General features: G+C 41.1%; 1 protein-coding gene across 10 annotated transcripts in view; it reads left to right on the plus strand.

The window, feature by feature from the left end:
* Positions 1-26: 26 nt before the first annotated feature.
* Positions 27-14,975, plus strand: part of SCFD2 (sec1 family domain containing 2) — a 402,102-nt gene continuing 387,153 nt past the window's right edge. For 3 of the 10 annotated variants that reach the window (XR_014263821.1, XM_082462262.1, XM_082462261.1), the window contains exon 1: positions 32-5,884. Coding sequence is in view for 9 of the 10 variants with exons in the window: in XM_082462262.1 (XP_082318388.1) it covers positions 5,047-5,884 (838 nt within the window). In the remaining variant the exon portion in view is untranslated. Of the gene's footprint in view, positions 5,885-14,975 lie in introns of all 10 variants that reach the window. The other 7 variants (XM_082462264.1, XM_082462263.1, XM_082462256.1 and 4 more) reach the window with 6 other exon arrangements.

Below are 14,975 nucleotides of genomic sequence, written 5' to 3' on the forward strand. Positions count from 1 at the left end.
GTTGAGAATCTGCCTACCAATGCAGGGGACATGGGTTCGAGCCCTGGTCTGGGAGGATCCCACATGCCGCGGAGCAACTAGGCCCTTGAGCCACAATTACTGAGCCTGCACATCTGGAGTCTGTGCTCCGCCACAAGAGAGGCCGCGATAGTGAGAGGCCCGCGCACCGCGATGAAGAGTGGCCCCCACTTGCTGCAACTAGAGAAAGCCCTTGCACAGAAACGAAGACCCAACACAGCCATAAATAAAAATAATAAATAAATAAATTTTAAAAAAATAGCCAAAAACAACAAAGCATCAGTTTTAATGTATCTATCTCTGAGAAGTACTGAAAGGGAATGCTCAGTAGATGATGATTATAATGATGACGGGAGGTAAAGATCAAATAAAAGTGCCTTGCTCAGTATCTAGTAGATACAGTAAGTACTAATAGATGTGTTTTGAATAGATATGGCATTTAGGCTCGACTATACTATTCATTGCCAACTTTAGTTATGTCATTTCAATGTTCCTCACTTTCCTTATCAGTAAATTGATATATTAAAATAGCATTTTATACCCACTTCTTGGAAGGATAACAGAGGTAAAATGAAGTTTCAAATGTGAAAGCATTTGACAAGTTAGAGGTGACTGGTAAAAGAACTTTTCATATATTGAGGTATGGGGAAGTCGTTCTGGCTTATCCGTGAGTTAACTTGAATTTTATGCTAACTAGCCTGTTTGTGGCCTATGAAACATACTTTGTACCTCTTCTTTAATTATTAAAGAAAAGGGCACGTTGACCAGAAGTAAAGAATGTCCATGTTAAAAATAAAGATTAGGAACTTCCCTGGTGGTCCAGGGGTTAAGACTTTGTGCTTCCACTGCCAGGGGCGTGGGTTTGATCCCTGGTCAGGGAACTAAGATCCCTCATGCCGTGCAGCCAAAAAGTAATAAACAAATAAATATTAAATGCCTCCCTTCCTGGGTCACCAGTGCTGGTACTCCTTCAATGATAAGACTAACTTTCCAGGTGCCAAGGCCATACTATTCGCCGTGTACCTGCTGACCTTTCTTCTTTTTTTTGAAACCACGTAAGAATGTACCCCTGACTTGTTTGATGTTCTTTCTTCTGATAAGACATAAAATTGTGCTGAAGACTATGCTTCTCCGGAGCAGTTCCTCAGAGTTATCTGAGAGGCTGTCTTCCAGGCTATAGTCCTCAGTTTGGCAAATAAAACTCTTTTCTATCCTATTATAAATCGTTTATTGATTATTTTCTTCAACATATGTTATGGTTTAGGCCTTTTGTCCCTTGAACATCCTGAGAAACTGCACATGTATAGAGTTTTCCTTCATCTCTAGATACCACAACAAGGAATTAAGCCTCAATTATCCATCTTCCTCTGCATTCTGATATATTTTAACACTAAATTCTATGTTGCTAGTTGTTTCTGGCATTTGTGTCATCTATTCACATCTACACTGCTATGTAAACTTCACATTCTTTAAGGGTGAAAACAAAATTTTTTTGTTCACCAGATTCTCTCTTACAATATCAAGCAAATGGAAAGTGCTTAGTAAATCCTTAAGTGTTGATCATGAATAGAGAGGACTTAGAAATGAGATGGAGATATGCTTGATTTTATGAGAACAGAAAATAATTACTAGCTATTTTGAGCAGAAAAGTACAAATCACATTTAAATAAGGTAAATCTGATGATCTTAAGCATGCAGTTTTAGCAAGAATTCATCTAACTCTGCCATGATGTCTGAGATCAAGAAATCAATTTTTTCCTGGGTTTTCTTCTCTTTTCTGTCTAGCCTGTCCCCCAAGGTTATTTCATCCAACCCCATGACTTTTAATACTATGTCATATATATCTATGACTCCCAATTTTCTGTCTTCATTCTTAATTTATCGTTAAGCTCAGGACAAGCTGCTCACTCAGATGCTTCACCTGATGCCTCTCTTGGGTGTTTAATAGGCATCTCAAACTTATGCCCAAAACAGAACTTGTGAATTCCCTTCCCAAACCTGTCCTGTCCCACTTCCATTCTCTCCCAAGCTTCTCCATCATATTATCAATAACCACCGTCCAACCAGTTGTTCAGCCAAAACCTAAGGAATCATCCTTGATTCCCCTCTTTCCCTCTTGAGTCCCTCTCACGCCTATAAAAATCCATTAGCAAAACCTGTTACTATATCCCAAATCTGTCTACTTCTCTCCATCTCCACTGCCCCACTGCAATTCAAGTAACACAAACCCTTCAATAGTTTCCTGTTACACATAAAATAAAGTCCAAACTTCCTACCACATGACCTATAAGCCCCTTCATGATCTGGCAGCCCTTTGGGTGGCATGTGGCTGTACAGGTTGTGTATTGCCCAACTTTATGCAGTCCTCCACATTTCCTCATTCTGAGTCACTTTTTGTTAACTCTTTAAGTGTCATTCCCTTACATACTCTGTGCTTATTCCCTCCCAGTTTCTTCAGGCCTGAATTCCAACTCTGTATCTAACTCTCAGTCCCTAACTTTGTTCCATTATATATACATGTCCCACATTCTCAGTATTTTAGCAGAGATGTCTCTACTCATTCACTGAAACTGAAATCTAACTTCTCTCCAAGGACAGCACATCTCCTCATCTTTCTCTACTGGAGACCCACCATTTTTCTTCACCCAGTTGTACTATGGAGCCTGGAGATAGTATTGCCTTTTCCCTTGCTCTGGTGGGCCACTACCAGACTGTTATGGTGCCACTTTCTTTTGAAAATCCTCCTCCTTGCCAGTGCATACCTCCTTATTAACCACCTCTGCCTCTCTTCATTTCCCCTTATTCACAGATGATGTTGGGGTCTGGTACACAGTCTTCCGTTCCTTTACCACTTGGCATCATAACAAGTAACTTGCACATTCTGTTCGTCTGTTTTTTGATCTCCTAGAATCTAACTATTCAACAATCTTCATTCATCCACGTCAGCAGTCTGCATTTAGGGCCACACTATGGATCTCATTATATCCTAGAACTGTTCCCTCCTTGAACTTTAGGGGCCAAGCTACTTTCTTTGAACCTAATTTCATATTCTGCCAACTTTTTTTTTTTCAGATTCCATCTCACTTTTCCCTTTTCTGTCACTCACTACTGTTGACCACTCTATTCTTTTTGAAACTTGTTCCCTTCTTTTCTAGTTCCTAGCTCCTATTTCTTCATGGGCCTATCTTCAAACAGTACATTCAAGCTATACTAAACCATTTGTAGCTCCAGAGAACATGTTGTAAGGTTTCATACTTCTATACCTTTGTTCATGCTGCACTCTTTGCTTGGCTGCCAGGAATGCTCCTCCCCATCCTGTACACCTGGTGAACACCTGGTTTTCTTTGAAGGAAACTCAAAACTTATGTCCTATATGAAACTTCTTCTGACCACTTCCCTTTTTGCTTCACTTAGTCAGAGTTTATTTTTCCCACTTTATAACTCGAACATTTTTTTTTTTTAAAACATTGCTCTGGGACTTCACTGGAGGTCCAGGGGTTAAGACTCTGTGCTCCCAATGTAGGGGGCTCTGGTCCAGGAGTTCGACCCCTGGTTGGGGAACTAAGATCCTTCATGCTGCATGGTGTGGCAAAACAAACAAACAAACAAACAATTAAAAACATTGCTTCTGTAATGTTTTATTGCATTTGCTTGCTTTACATGTGTGGGTTCTTTTATTTCAGATTCTTTTGAAGGCAAGACTGTGGATTACTTCTATCTATATCCTCAGTGTCCAGCACGGTGTCTGGAATATTGTACATGTCCATTAAAAGTTGGTTGAATATATTATTTATTATACTGATATGAACTGAGCATTTATTCAACAAACATTTATTGAATACCTGTTATTTTCTAGTGTTGGGGATACCAAGCTTCTAGCGCACCATCTAGCAGAACAGATATGTTAAGGAAAACAGGTATGTTAAAACTTACCCCAGATATGGCAAGTACTTAGCAGAGGTGTAAATTTTTCATGGATCAGGTAATATATCTTATTAACCACTGTATTTTGGAGCCTAGCTCAGTGATTACACTTAATAAGTGCTTTATAAATACTGATTGAATGAACTGAACCTATAAGACATTCTGGGCTCAATCTGTTGACTTCATTGTGCAGCTGTTTAATGTTCTAAGCTGGGACAGCTGGAGAGAAATTGAGAAATCATGAAGGTTTTTGGTGCCATTATAACGCATCTGGCTGTATTCTGTAGGCAACTGGGCCAGGAGAGGATTTTAAGCAGAAAAATGGTTGAACAAGCTTAGCTTACTAGGAAGCAAACTGAATGGAAGGTAGAAGAGATGGAAAACTGGGAAATGATGGGGGGGAAGGGTCACTGCTATTGTTCAGTTGACCGAAGACGGTGGATTAAGGCAGTGAGAGGAAGGATGGATGAGGAGAAAGGGCTGGATTCTAGATTTCTTAAGTGGATCAAGAGTTAGTGCCAATGAGATGAGGGAAGGAAGATGGAGAAAGCGAAAGCGAAACCGTTATGTCTGTTAGAGGTTTGTGTCCAATAATGTATGTGATAGTAATGTATAAACTATGAAACATCACACAGCAGTTGGTTGTTTTTACCTTCTCTGGCTGCTCTTAGTTTTGCTGGCAACACATCACTTTTAAAGAGATGCGTTCAGATCCAAGGGAAATATCATATTTAGAATTATGTTTTATCATTCCTGAGATTTCTCAAGGAGCAGCAAAGATAATCCGAGCAGGGAGGGAGACGAAAAGAAAATCCCTCAGCTCTTTCTTAGGCAGCTCCTTCCCACTTCCCCGAACTTTCGAGGCACCCGGGAGCCTCGGAGCCCCGCCCGTTTATTCCCAGCCCTCACCATTTTTCCGCGACGTCTCCCCGCTAGCCAATCACGCTCCGTGACGTCATTACCATGAGCCCACACTGGATGAATCGGAGGCCATCCCACGTGTACTGTGTTGACTGTCAAGGTCTCCCGGAGCTCAATTCCCGGAAGCTGTGAGTTCTGAGAGAAGTTCCTGAGCTCGGTGTCCTGAGTCTGCAAATCCCCACCATGAGCACCCCAGGCGTGGTGTCCTTCACCCAGCAAGCCTGGGAGCAGGTTCTGGCCAAAGTGAAACGGGCCGTGGTCTACCTGGACGCCGCCTGCGCCGAGAGCCTGCACTGGGGCTGCGGGTCCTCACGGCTGCTGGAGGCGGTGGGGAACTCTGCGTGTTACCTGCGGGAGTTCGAGCCCGCCGCAGTTGGTGGCGGAGCCGAGCAGCCCAAAGCGGTGTTTGTGTTGAGTTGCCTGCTGAAAGGCCGGACCGTGGAGACCCTACGGGACATCATCTGCCGCAGTCACTTCCAGTATTGTGTGGTGGTCACGGCTGTGAATCACGCAGTCCACCTCACGGCTAATCACGTGCCGCCGGCGGCGGCGGCTGAGCTGGAAGGGCAGCAGCCAGTGTTCGAGCAACTGGAGGAGAAGCTGTGTGAGTGGATGGGCAACATGAACTACACGGCTGAGGTGCTGCACGTCCCGTTGTTACTCGCATCTGCTGCTCCCCACCTTGCCTTGACTCCAGCTTTTGCTTCCCTTTTCCCACTATTACCCCAGGATGTGCATATCCTCAACCGTGCCCGACCGGACAAGAGGAGGCTGGGAAACCTGGCTGAGGTGGATGCCACTACCCTAACCCCTGAGCTGCTGCTGACGATTAGGTGCCTGGTGTCCGGCCTCAGTTCCCTGTGTGAGCATTTAGGGGTACGGGAGGAGTGTTTTGCTGTAGGTTCCCTCAGTCGGATCATCGCTGCAGATCTGGCCAATTTTGCTCCCGCCAAGAACAGGAGGAAGACCGCCACAGGCAGGGCATCAGTGGTCTTTGTGGACAGAACTCTGGATCTCACAGGTAAGTGGCGTTTGCTGTGGAAGGCTTCATAACCGCTTTCCAAAGTGCTGGGACTTTCATTGATTCAACATATATTTTATTGACCTCTTACTATGTGTCAAGTTGAGGAGTCAAAGAAGAGCTAGATGGACACAGTCCCTGATCCCACAGTTTATCGTCTAGAGGGGGGATACAGACAAGCAAATCAGCAATTAAAATCAATTTGTTAAATGCTGTCTTGGGTAAATACATCCTCAACGTGCACTGCCCTTTTAAACAAGAACAACTGCATCTAGCCCAGAGATTGGAAAACCAGACTTATGCTAACATGAGGAGAGCTGTCCTCCACCTGGGAACCTTTTAGAAATGTGCAGATATCAGTATTCACAACAATCCTTCATAAGAAAGCTTTAAGTTGTTGGAGAAGTATTAACAGGTGAACAAGTGGAGGTAACCTGTACCACAAAAGACGAAAATATTACAGACAGTTGGCTTTCAAGTTTCTTTACATGAGTGTTAACAAATGAGGCTGAACTTAAATTTCACCAGAAAATGAGGCTAAACAGAATTGTAGAAAATATCTACAATTGTATTTAGCCTCATTTTCTGGTGAAAATATTTTCAAACGTTTATTTATTCTTAGCTCTCATTCTATTGACGATTGGGTAATCCCAAATTGTAATAATATTTATACACATAAGTAACAAATGTTACCCTTAAAATAGGTGAAGAGAAAACATTTTCTGATATTTGACATGTGCATTTATTTTCAAAGGTCAACTTTATTGTTCTCTAATTAGGTAGATGTAATGCTGCTGGTAGTGTAGGCTGGCCACACCCAAGTTCAGGGAGAATAATAAGGAAACTGACATTGGTAAGCATTCCCTTCAGTAGGTTAAAAAACATGTGGAATGAAGTTAAAAAACCACAACAGGTGCATTTGAATTTTTGACCTTATAAGATTCATTTTCAGGTCATAAAATATAAAGTAAGCTAAGTGGTAATACTGAGATGTAAGGTTAATTATGTGGCTGGAGTAACCAGGTGCTCAGCCTGTCAGTGTGATTTAAATAAAAGTAATCATTGTAACTAACACCCCTGAACTCTTAGAGGATTAAAAACACCTGATGAGAGTATATGCTTGTTGAGTTTTTGAGTGCGTGGTATATACTGCTTATGCTTCTATTTCTTTTTGCCCAAAATGTGACTATTGTTTCATAATTAATCAAGGTCACATATTTTTGTGCCCCCCCCCCCCAAAGACTCCAGTTAGGCAAACTTTAATGTCCTGGCCATCCAGCATCATAGCAACTGCTCCTTTACATATTATGCATCTCTTCCTTGTATATGACTCTTCTAAATACAGAAAAAACAAGGTAAGTGTAGCTTCTTGTCCTCTAAAAGCTTACAATACGAAGTAGTCAAGAATAATTTAGAAAATAAGGGCACTAGGAAGACAAAGTTGCCATTCAGCACAATTATTTTATACTTTCTCTCTCTTCAAGCCTCCAGATTTCCCTCCCCATGTTCACCCCCTCAGCTTTCTTGCTTTTATACAAGCTGTCAGGAAACTTCTGTATCTTCTTATCACTAAGTCTACCAACCTTTTTACCTCTGTACCCCACATATTTTTCTTTCCTTCCTTTATATTAAAAGGAGGTGTACTGTCCCTGCTACTATCTAGTGCCAACTTTTCCTCCTTTGCAGACTAGATCTTTTCCTTTTTCACTTCTCTCATAGGTTTACTTCTTTCAAATACCCTCCCCTTTCCTAGATCATCATTTTTTTAAAAAGTCTTTTCTACTAGATTTTCCCCATCAATATACACAGAGAATGGAACATCTCCTTTCTTGACCCCTCAGGCTCCTCCAACTTAAGTTTCATTTTTGCTCCATTTTAGCAAAGTTAGAAATTTGTCTGTACTTGCTATCTCTACAATCATCTGCTTCAGTTTTCCCTTGACCTCAATTAGGCTGTTTGCCCCTCAGTACTCCTCAGAAACTTCCTTTGTCAAGATCACTGGTGGCCTCCATGTCACCAAATCCAATATTCAATTATCAGAATCCATTTTACTCAGTCTCAAAGCAGCATTTGTCATAACAGAGTAGAGGATGCAAATAGTTTAAAAAAATACAAATATTAAAGAAGTACAGAAGACATACAGATCATGCAGTTTCTTGTGTAATCCCATCAAAACATAAAATTGACGACATGTTATTCGCTTGCTCACAACCCTCCCATCACACCCACTATCAAATCTAAGTTCCTTAGCACGGTTTGCAAGGCCATACATCATCTGCCTGTGTGTACCTATCCCACCTCATCCCTTACTGATCTCCCCCCACACACTGCTCTCCTGGCATGCTGGTCACCTTGCCATTTCTCAACATGCCAAGTATGTCCCAGCCTCAGGCCCTTTGATGTTCTTGTGCAGCTCAGCTTGGAATGCTCTTCCTTCAGGTGTCTACATGGTTTTGTCGCTCACTTCCTTCGAATCTCCACTCACATGTCTCCTCCTCAGACAAGCCTTCCCTGACCACTTTCTTTAGACACTCTCTAACCCCTTACCCTACTTTATTTGTTATAGTCTTTACCACTACCTAACATGTGAATTGATTGTCAGTTGCCTGTCTCCTCCCATTTGAATGGAAGCTCCTGAAGGGAGGGGCTCTATTTTGTTTACTGTTTATTTTTTTATTTTTTTATTTTTAAAGTTACTTGCCTTTTATTTATTTATTTATTTATTTATTTATTTATTTATTTATTTATGGCTGTGTTGGGTCTTCGTTTCTGTGCGAGGGCTTTCTCTAGTTGTGGCAGGCGGGGGCCACTCTTCATCGCGGTGCGCGGGCCTCTCACCATCGCGGACTTTCTTGTTGTGGAGCACAAGCTCCAGACGTGCAGGCTCAGTAATTGTGGCTCACGGGCCCAGTTGCTCCGTGGCATGTGGGATCTTCCCAGACCAGGGCTTGAACCCGTGTCCCCTGCATTGGCAGGCAGATTCTCAACCACTGCGCCACCAGGGAAGCCCCGTTTACTGTTTATTAACTAGCACTCAGAAGAGTGCCCTGAAAATAGTGGGTATTCAGTAAATATTTATTGAATGAATGGATGAATGAACAGGTGAATTAAAGGTTGCTGCCAACTAGACTTTCACTGAGGTTAATATACTTACTTTTTCTGATTGAAAATACTTCTGAGATTCCTAAGTTGCATCACTAGTCATTCACAAATGCAGCTGGGCACACATTTTCTGAATATTCTAAAATTTGATAATTTGGGCCCACAGTAGTATTTGAGAAAGGAAATAATAATGTTAACTAATCATATTTATGTGATTATTTAATGGATTAAAATCACTTCCACATTACCTTATTTGTTCTTCTCAACAAATTAGGTGAGTTAAGTATTATTTATCATTTCAAGAATAAAAAATTGAGGCTCTGAAGTTGTTCTTTACTGGAAAAAAGAAAAGCAGAAACATTAAGTCGTAGGCCAGATGTGACAGGATTGCTCCAGTATTTCTATTAGTGTCCGAGGTCAGGATCTTTTGTTTTCTGAATTGTCAGAGTTAAGTGCTCACTTTCTTTGTATTTGTTTAGGATCCTTCTGCCAGTAGGTGGGCTTCCAGGGTGTGCTTTAAATTGGTGAAGGTACTCATTAAGCAAACTGGTGTGGGAGAAGACATTTTAGGTAGATGAGACCATGTAAAAGAATATTTAATGTTAAAAGGGGCATTGTTCAAAGGGAGCAAATGGGAGGTTTCTCTGGGTAGATTCAAGGCAACAGGTAAAGAGAAGGAAAAATTCATTTACTTTGTCCAGGGCTTAGGAGGAACCATGAAAGTATTGTTTTCAATAGAATGCCAAGAGAACTATGCAAGCTGATGATAAAGCAATGAGAGTGAACCTCCCAGAAGTTCCTTGAGGTATTTCCCAAGTACATTTAAAATTATAAGGACTCTGCTTCCTTCCTACTTTCCTGAATAATTCAGTGGAAAAGCATCTAGGTGGGGCTAAGCAAGAAAGGTGTCCATGCAGGGAGGAGAGCACTACCAGGCCTGGGTGAGGGAGCTCAAGTTGGGTGAGATCTCCTGAGTGGGGAGAGGTGCCTGCACGGGGTGGTGGGTGGCAGCAGCAGTGGCCTGGTGGGATAGGAGATAAAGGGAAGCCAGAGTGGGTGGCATAAAGGGGTGTCCCTGGGGCCCAACATATTTACCTCTCTACTGGTGCATGGAACAAGTTTGATTTGTGGTCCCCTCTGAAACCAGTCAGCTTTGGCATAGTGTAGCCAAGAAAAGGTCCATGGTCTATTTCCCATTTTTAAATTATGACATTCTCTCCTTCAGAAGGGATCAAAATTATATCTGGCTGGTGGAGGGTAGATTTTGGAGGATAGATACTAATTGGAACAAGTTTGTTACTATGTCCTAATAACTTATAAATTGAAGTTTTTTTAATGGATACCTTTTGGGTAACCCTCCAAACTATCTTCCAGATGGTCAGTTTAATGGTTCATTTATTTCAAAAATGTTTCAACATAGTGTTATTATTCCATATTGGTAATCCTCAGGGCTGGTTTTCAGTTGGTACATAGCTGTATTGTCAAACCTGTTTTTTAAATGCTAAAGTACTTCTGTACTAGCCAGTAAAGGGAAATTCTCTACTTGTTGAGAGTTACCTGTTACTGTTGCCTGGTGGAGGCGAGTGATAGGGCTTAGGAGCATTCTGGTGTGGATGCAGCTGACCCCCAGGGGTGCTGAGGGTGTGAGGCAGCAGAGGGAACTCATGCTGGTAGTGATGGCTGTAGAGATGCAGCACTTCTCCTCTGCTCCAGAGTGGCCCAAAATTGGATGGGGTGGTAGGGTTGGTGGTGTTGGTGGCATTATTTTTGGCACGGGTGCTTTCCAACCTTGATCCAGGCTCTGGTGTCCAGGAACATACCTGATCACCATGCTCAATTTTTTTACTGATCTTTCCTGGTTGCAACAAGCATAAGGAGCTGGGGAGCTCATGACTTGTTGTTACAAGAATTTGACGTGGTTTCTTTTCTTTTCTTTTTTTTTTTTTTTTTTTTTAAATTTTTAGTAGAGTACAGTTGATTTAAAATGCTATGCTAGTTTCTGCTGTACAGCAAAGTGAATCAGCTATACATATACCGGTGTGGTTTCTTGCATCAGATTGTGGTTTAGACAGAATGTGGGGCATTGTTTAGCCAGGAATAGCTGTAGCATATAGATGATTACACCAACAGTTTCTAAAAATCAAAAGGTAATTGGAAATTATCGGAATGACTTGAATGGTTTGAATTTCAATTTAAATTATGTGACAGCAGTTTAAATATAGCGACCAAAGGGAAATACATTTTTAGTTTTTTATTTAGATGTTAATTTATATACCTAGTATATTAATTTATTTGTTGTTAAATGTTTTAGATGCCATTTTTGATAACTTACCATTAGAAGATTTATATGCTTATGTATATATTCTTCTTGGATGTAAAACTGACACTACCAAAAATAACCTCCAATAGTTCATAAATATTCGGCAGTGTTAATATCATGCTTACAATTCTGAGAAATTTCTCTTTTTGTCATCATCTTTGCTGAAAGTAATATCACTTTGTCTAATAGTTGGGTTTTTTTTTTCAGTAAACATTTATTGAGTGCCTACTATGTGCCAAGCGTTGTTCCAGGTCTAGGGAAACAGTGGTGAACAAGACAGACAAGCTCCTTGCTCCCTTGAAGCAGTTGATAAGCTCTCAGGGCTGAAAAATAGAGAAAGTTTGTTGCAATTGTTTGAGAAGTAAATGGCCACCAGTGTCTGTTGCTATGATTTTGGCATACTTCTACCATGTCTAGACCACACAGAAACTTGTGTCTCTGCAGAGTGCTTCAGGCATGTTTGCATAGGGGATTTAAATACAGCATTCTACGGACTGTTCTGTTCTAATTTGTTTCAAGGGACAATTAAAAAGGTAGACGTGATTTATGAATCTCGAAAAGTTCGAGTCTGGTTTTCTTTCCATTCTTTTCTGGCTCTTGAGATCGACTAGAGAGCTTTGTTGATAGTCTACAAGTTCAAGATCAAAAGTTAGGAGGTGGCGGTAACTCTGGGAATTAAATTTCCTTTCTTGGTTCAATTCTTCTGAATTTTAGTTTCATGTAAACTTTTAAATTAAATTTAGTCAGTTAAAGGTTAACTCCCAATCCAATGGGTGGTTCTTAATCCTGGGATTATGGTATACTTGTGCATTTATATTTGCTTTAAGGTGTGATTGTATATTATTTTGTTAAAGTCTTGAAATTTGAGACTGTTAATAGTGGCTAACATTTGAGAGCATACTACTTTTCTCAGCACTCTACATATATAAACTCCTTTAATTTTCATAATAATTCTTTTATAATTATCCCTATTTCACAGATGAGGAAACGGAGACATATAGGAGTTAACTAACTTACCCAAGATCACACAGCTAGTAAATGAGAGTCAGGGTTTGAACCTTGGCAGCTTGCTCTAGAGCCTGTGCTCATAATCTCTCTCATATGTGAGCCTATCATCGTCCTGGTTAGTAGAGATGATGCTGATATGGCCTCTGGAAGCTAGCAGCTTCCGAGACTAAACACAGTTGTTGGACGCTGGTGCTGCCTTAGTATTCAAAAAAGTGACTTATTCTTTCCTCCCCCATCTCCTCCAATCTGATTTTCCACAAAATGCAAAATAACCAACTAATATCTTTATTTTAGGGTTCAGAGGATACTGTTTAAAATAAGCATAGGTATGAGGAACAATTGAGAAGCCATTTAAGGCTCTGACTAGATTGCAGGTGTTAGATCCAGACCAGTATAATAACTTCAAGTCTTAGCTTAGTGACTTACTTGCTGTTTGATTCTCATTGAGCCTTTTGAGGGTTTTCTCATTTGTAAACAGGGGAAAAGAGTGACCTTAAAGTGCTGTTGGAAACATATGAAATCATTCATCCATCCATCCATCCATCCATTATATAACTAAAACAGTAGATAGTAGATTAAAAAGCGATAGGGTTTCCATTTTATTTAATTATTTTTTAAGCTTTTAAAAAATTTATTTTATTTTATTTATTTTTGGCTGTGTTGGGTCTTCGTTGCTGTGCGTGGGCTTTCTCTAGTTGCGTCGAGCTGGGGCTACTCTTCGTTGCGGTGTGCAGGCTTCTCATTGCAGTGGCTTCTCTTGTTGCAGAGCACGGGCTCTAGGCATGCAGGCATCAGTAGTTGTGGCTCGTGGGCTCAGTAGTTGTGGCTCGCAGGCTCTAGAGCTCAGGCTCAGTAGTTGTGACGCACAGGCTTAGTTGCTCCACGGCGTGTGGGATCTTCCTGGACCAGGGCTCGAACCTGTGTCCCCTGCGTTGGCAGGCAGATTCTTAACCAGTGCGCCACCAGGGAAGCCCGGGTTTCCATTTTAGATAGCATAGCTAGGGAAGACCTCTCTGAGGATGTGACATTTGAGCAGAGATTGACAAGAGAGAGGAAGCAGGCCATGTGACAGCCTTGGTATTGAACATATAAGACCCAGGGAATGGCAAGTGCAAAGGACCTGAGGTGGGAATATGGTTGACATGTTTGAGGAGGCTTGTGTGGCTTCCTTCGGCTTGCCCTGCAAGCAAGGAGGGCGGTGATAGGAGGTAATGTTGGAGAGATAGGCAGAAGGAATTCATTGTAGGGCAAAGTAAAGACTTAGAGTAAAAACCAAATTATGATGGGAAAGTTGGAGAGTTTTGAGCTGTGATGTGACATGCTCAGATTTACATTATACAGGATGACATATGCAAGGAGTAAGGGGATTGCGATAGATCCTCAATATATGGTAACTGCTACCACTATCTAGGTTGTGTAATAGGCATGAGTGGCTAGTTACAGTAGCCTTAGCTCTGCCCCTCCCTAGTCGTAAGTCAGTTTCCTGATCTGTGAAATGAGGATAATAGTACCCACCAGAAGACTGAGAGGGTAAAATAAGTTAACATGTCTAGCTCCTAGAACACTGCCTGGTACATAATGGGGAATATGTTTATTAATACTTTTATTAATTAATGATATGCCTTTAAAATGATTTAATGTTTTATTCTTTTAAATGTATGTTTTCCCCCTAAGTATAAGACTAAGAACATAAGTACAAGAGTAATTTGCCATACATGTAACCCAGAAGAATTTTACTACCTGACCTGTTATCTGCCACTAAAGTAAGTGAGAGTTGGTTAGAATTAACCATTTGTCAAGAACTGTATTCTGTCATACCTAGAGAAAAAAAAAAATGAAGTGCAGTAAGTGAAAGAGTCTTTCTGTATGATCCTGCAAGATCACTGCAATTTTGGTTACTTAGGGGAGTGTAAAGAATGACATGGATGATTTTGATTCATTTCATAAATGTTTATTGAGCAACTTTTATATGCAGGCTCTGTGCTAGGTGATAGTGACATAAAGTCTCCCTATTCAGTGTGTCCTGGAGACTGGCAGCCTCAAGCCCAACTGGAAGCGAATTAACAATGCAGAATCCCAGGCTTCACCCCAGGCTTAAGCATCAGAATTTTAACAAGATCCTCAGGTGATCTGAATGTGCTGTAAAGTTTGAGAAGTGCAGACATAAAGATCAAACAGTCAAGACTCTTGTCTACGAGGAACTCATAGTCTATGAGGAAGCACAAAGCTTAGCAAATTCACGTATGAATGATACATGCCTTCATAGGGTTTAGGTACAAATATTCTCTTAAGGGGTGGCCATTTCTAGACCAGTGGTTCTCACATTCGAACCATCCCAGAAAGTCTGATTTTTCAAAGTGGTCTGGACAGAGGCTGGAACCAGTATTCTTTTAAAAGCTCCCTACGTGTGCAAACATGTAAGAAGGAGAATAGGTTGTTCTGAGAATTCTTTTTAGGTAATTTTTTAGTAGGGCTTAAGGTTGGGATGAATGACTGAGGGAGAGGTAAGCGATCAGGAGGGAAGGGTGATAAAGATGATGAGGAAGGAGACTGGGGCCATGTTCCAAAGGCTTTAAATTTCATGCTTGGTGAGGAGCCATAATAAGTTTTTAGGCAGGCAAAGTGCATGTACAGATTTTCTGTTGAATGTGTTCTCTGGTG

This window comes from Balaenoptera physalus (assembly GCF_965194825.1).
Source record: "Balaenoptera physalus genome assembly, chromosome: 5".
Classification (NCBI taxonomy): Eukaryota; Metazoa; Chordata; class Mammalia; order Artiodactyla; family Balaenopteridae; genus Balaenoptera; species Balaenoptera physalus.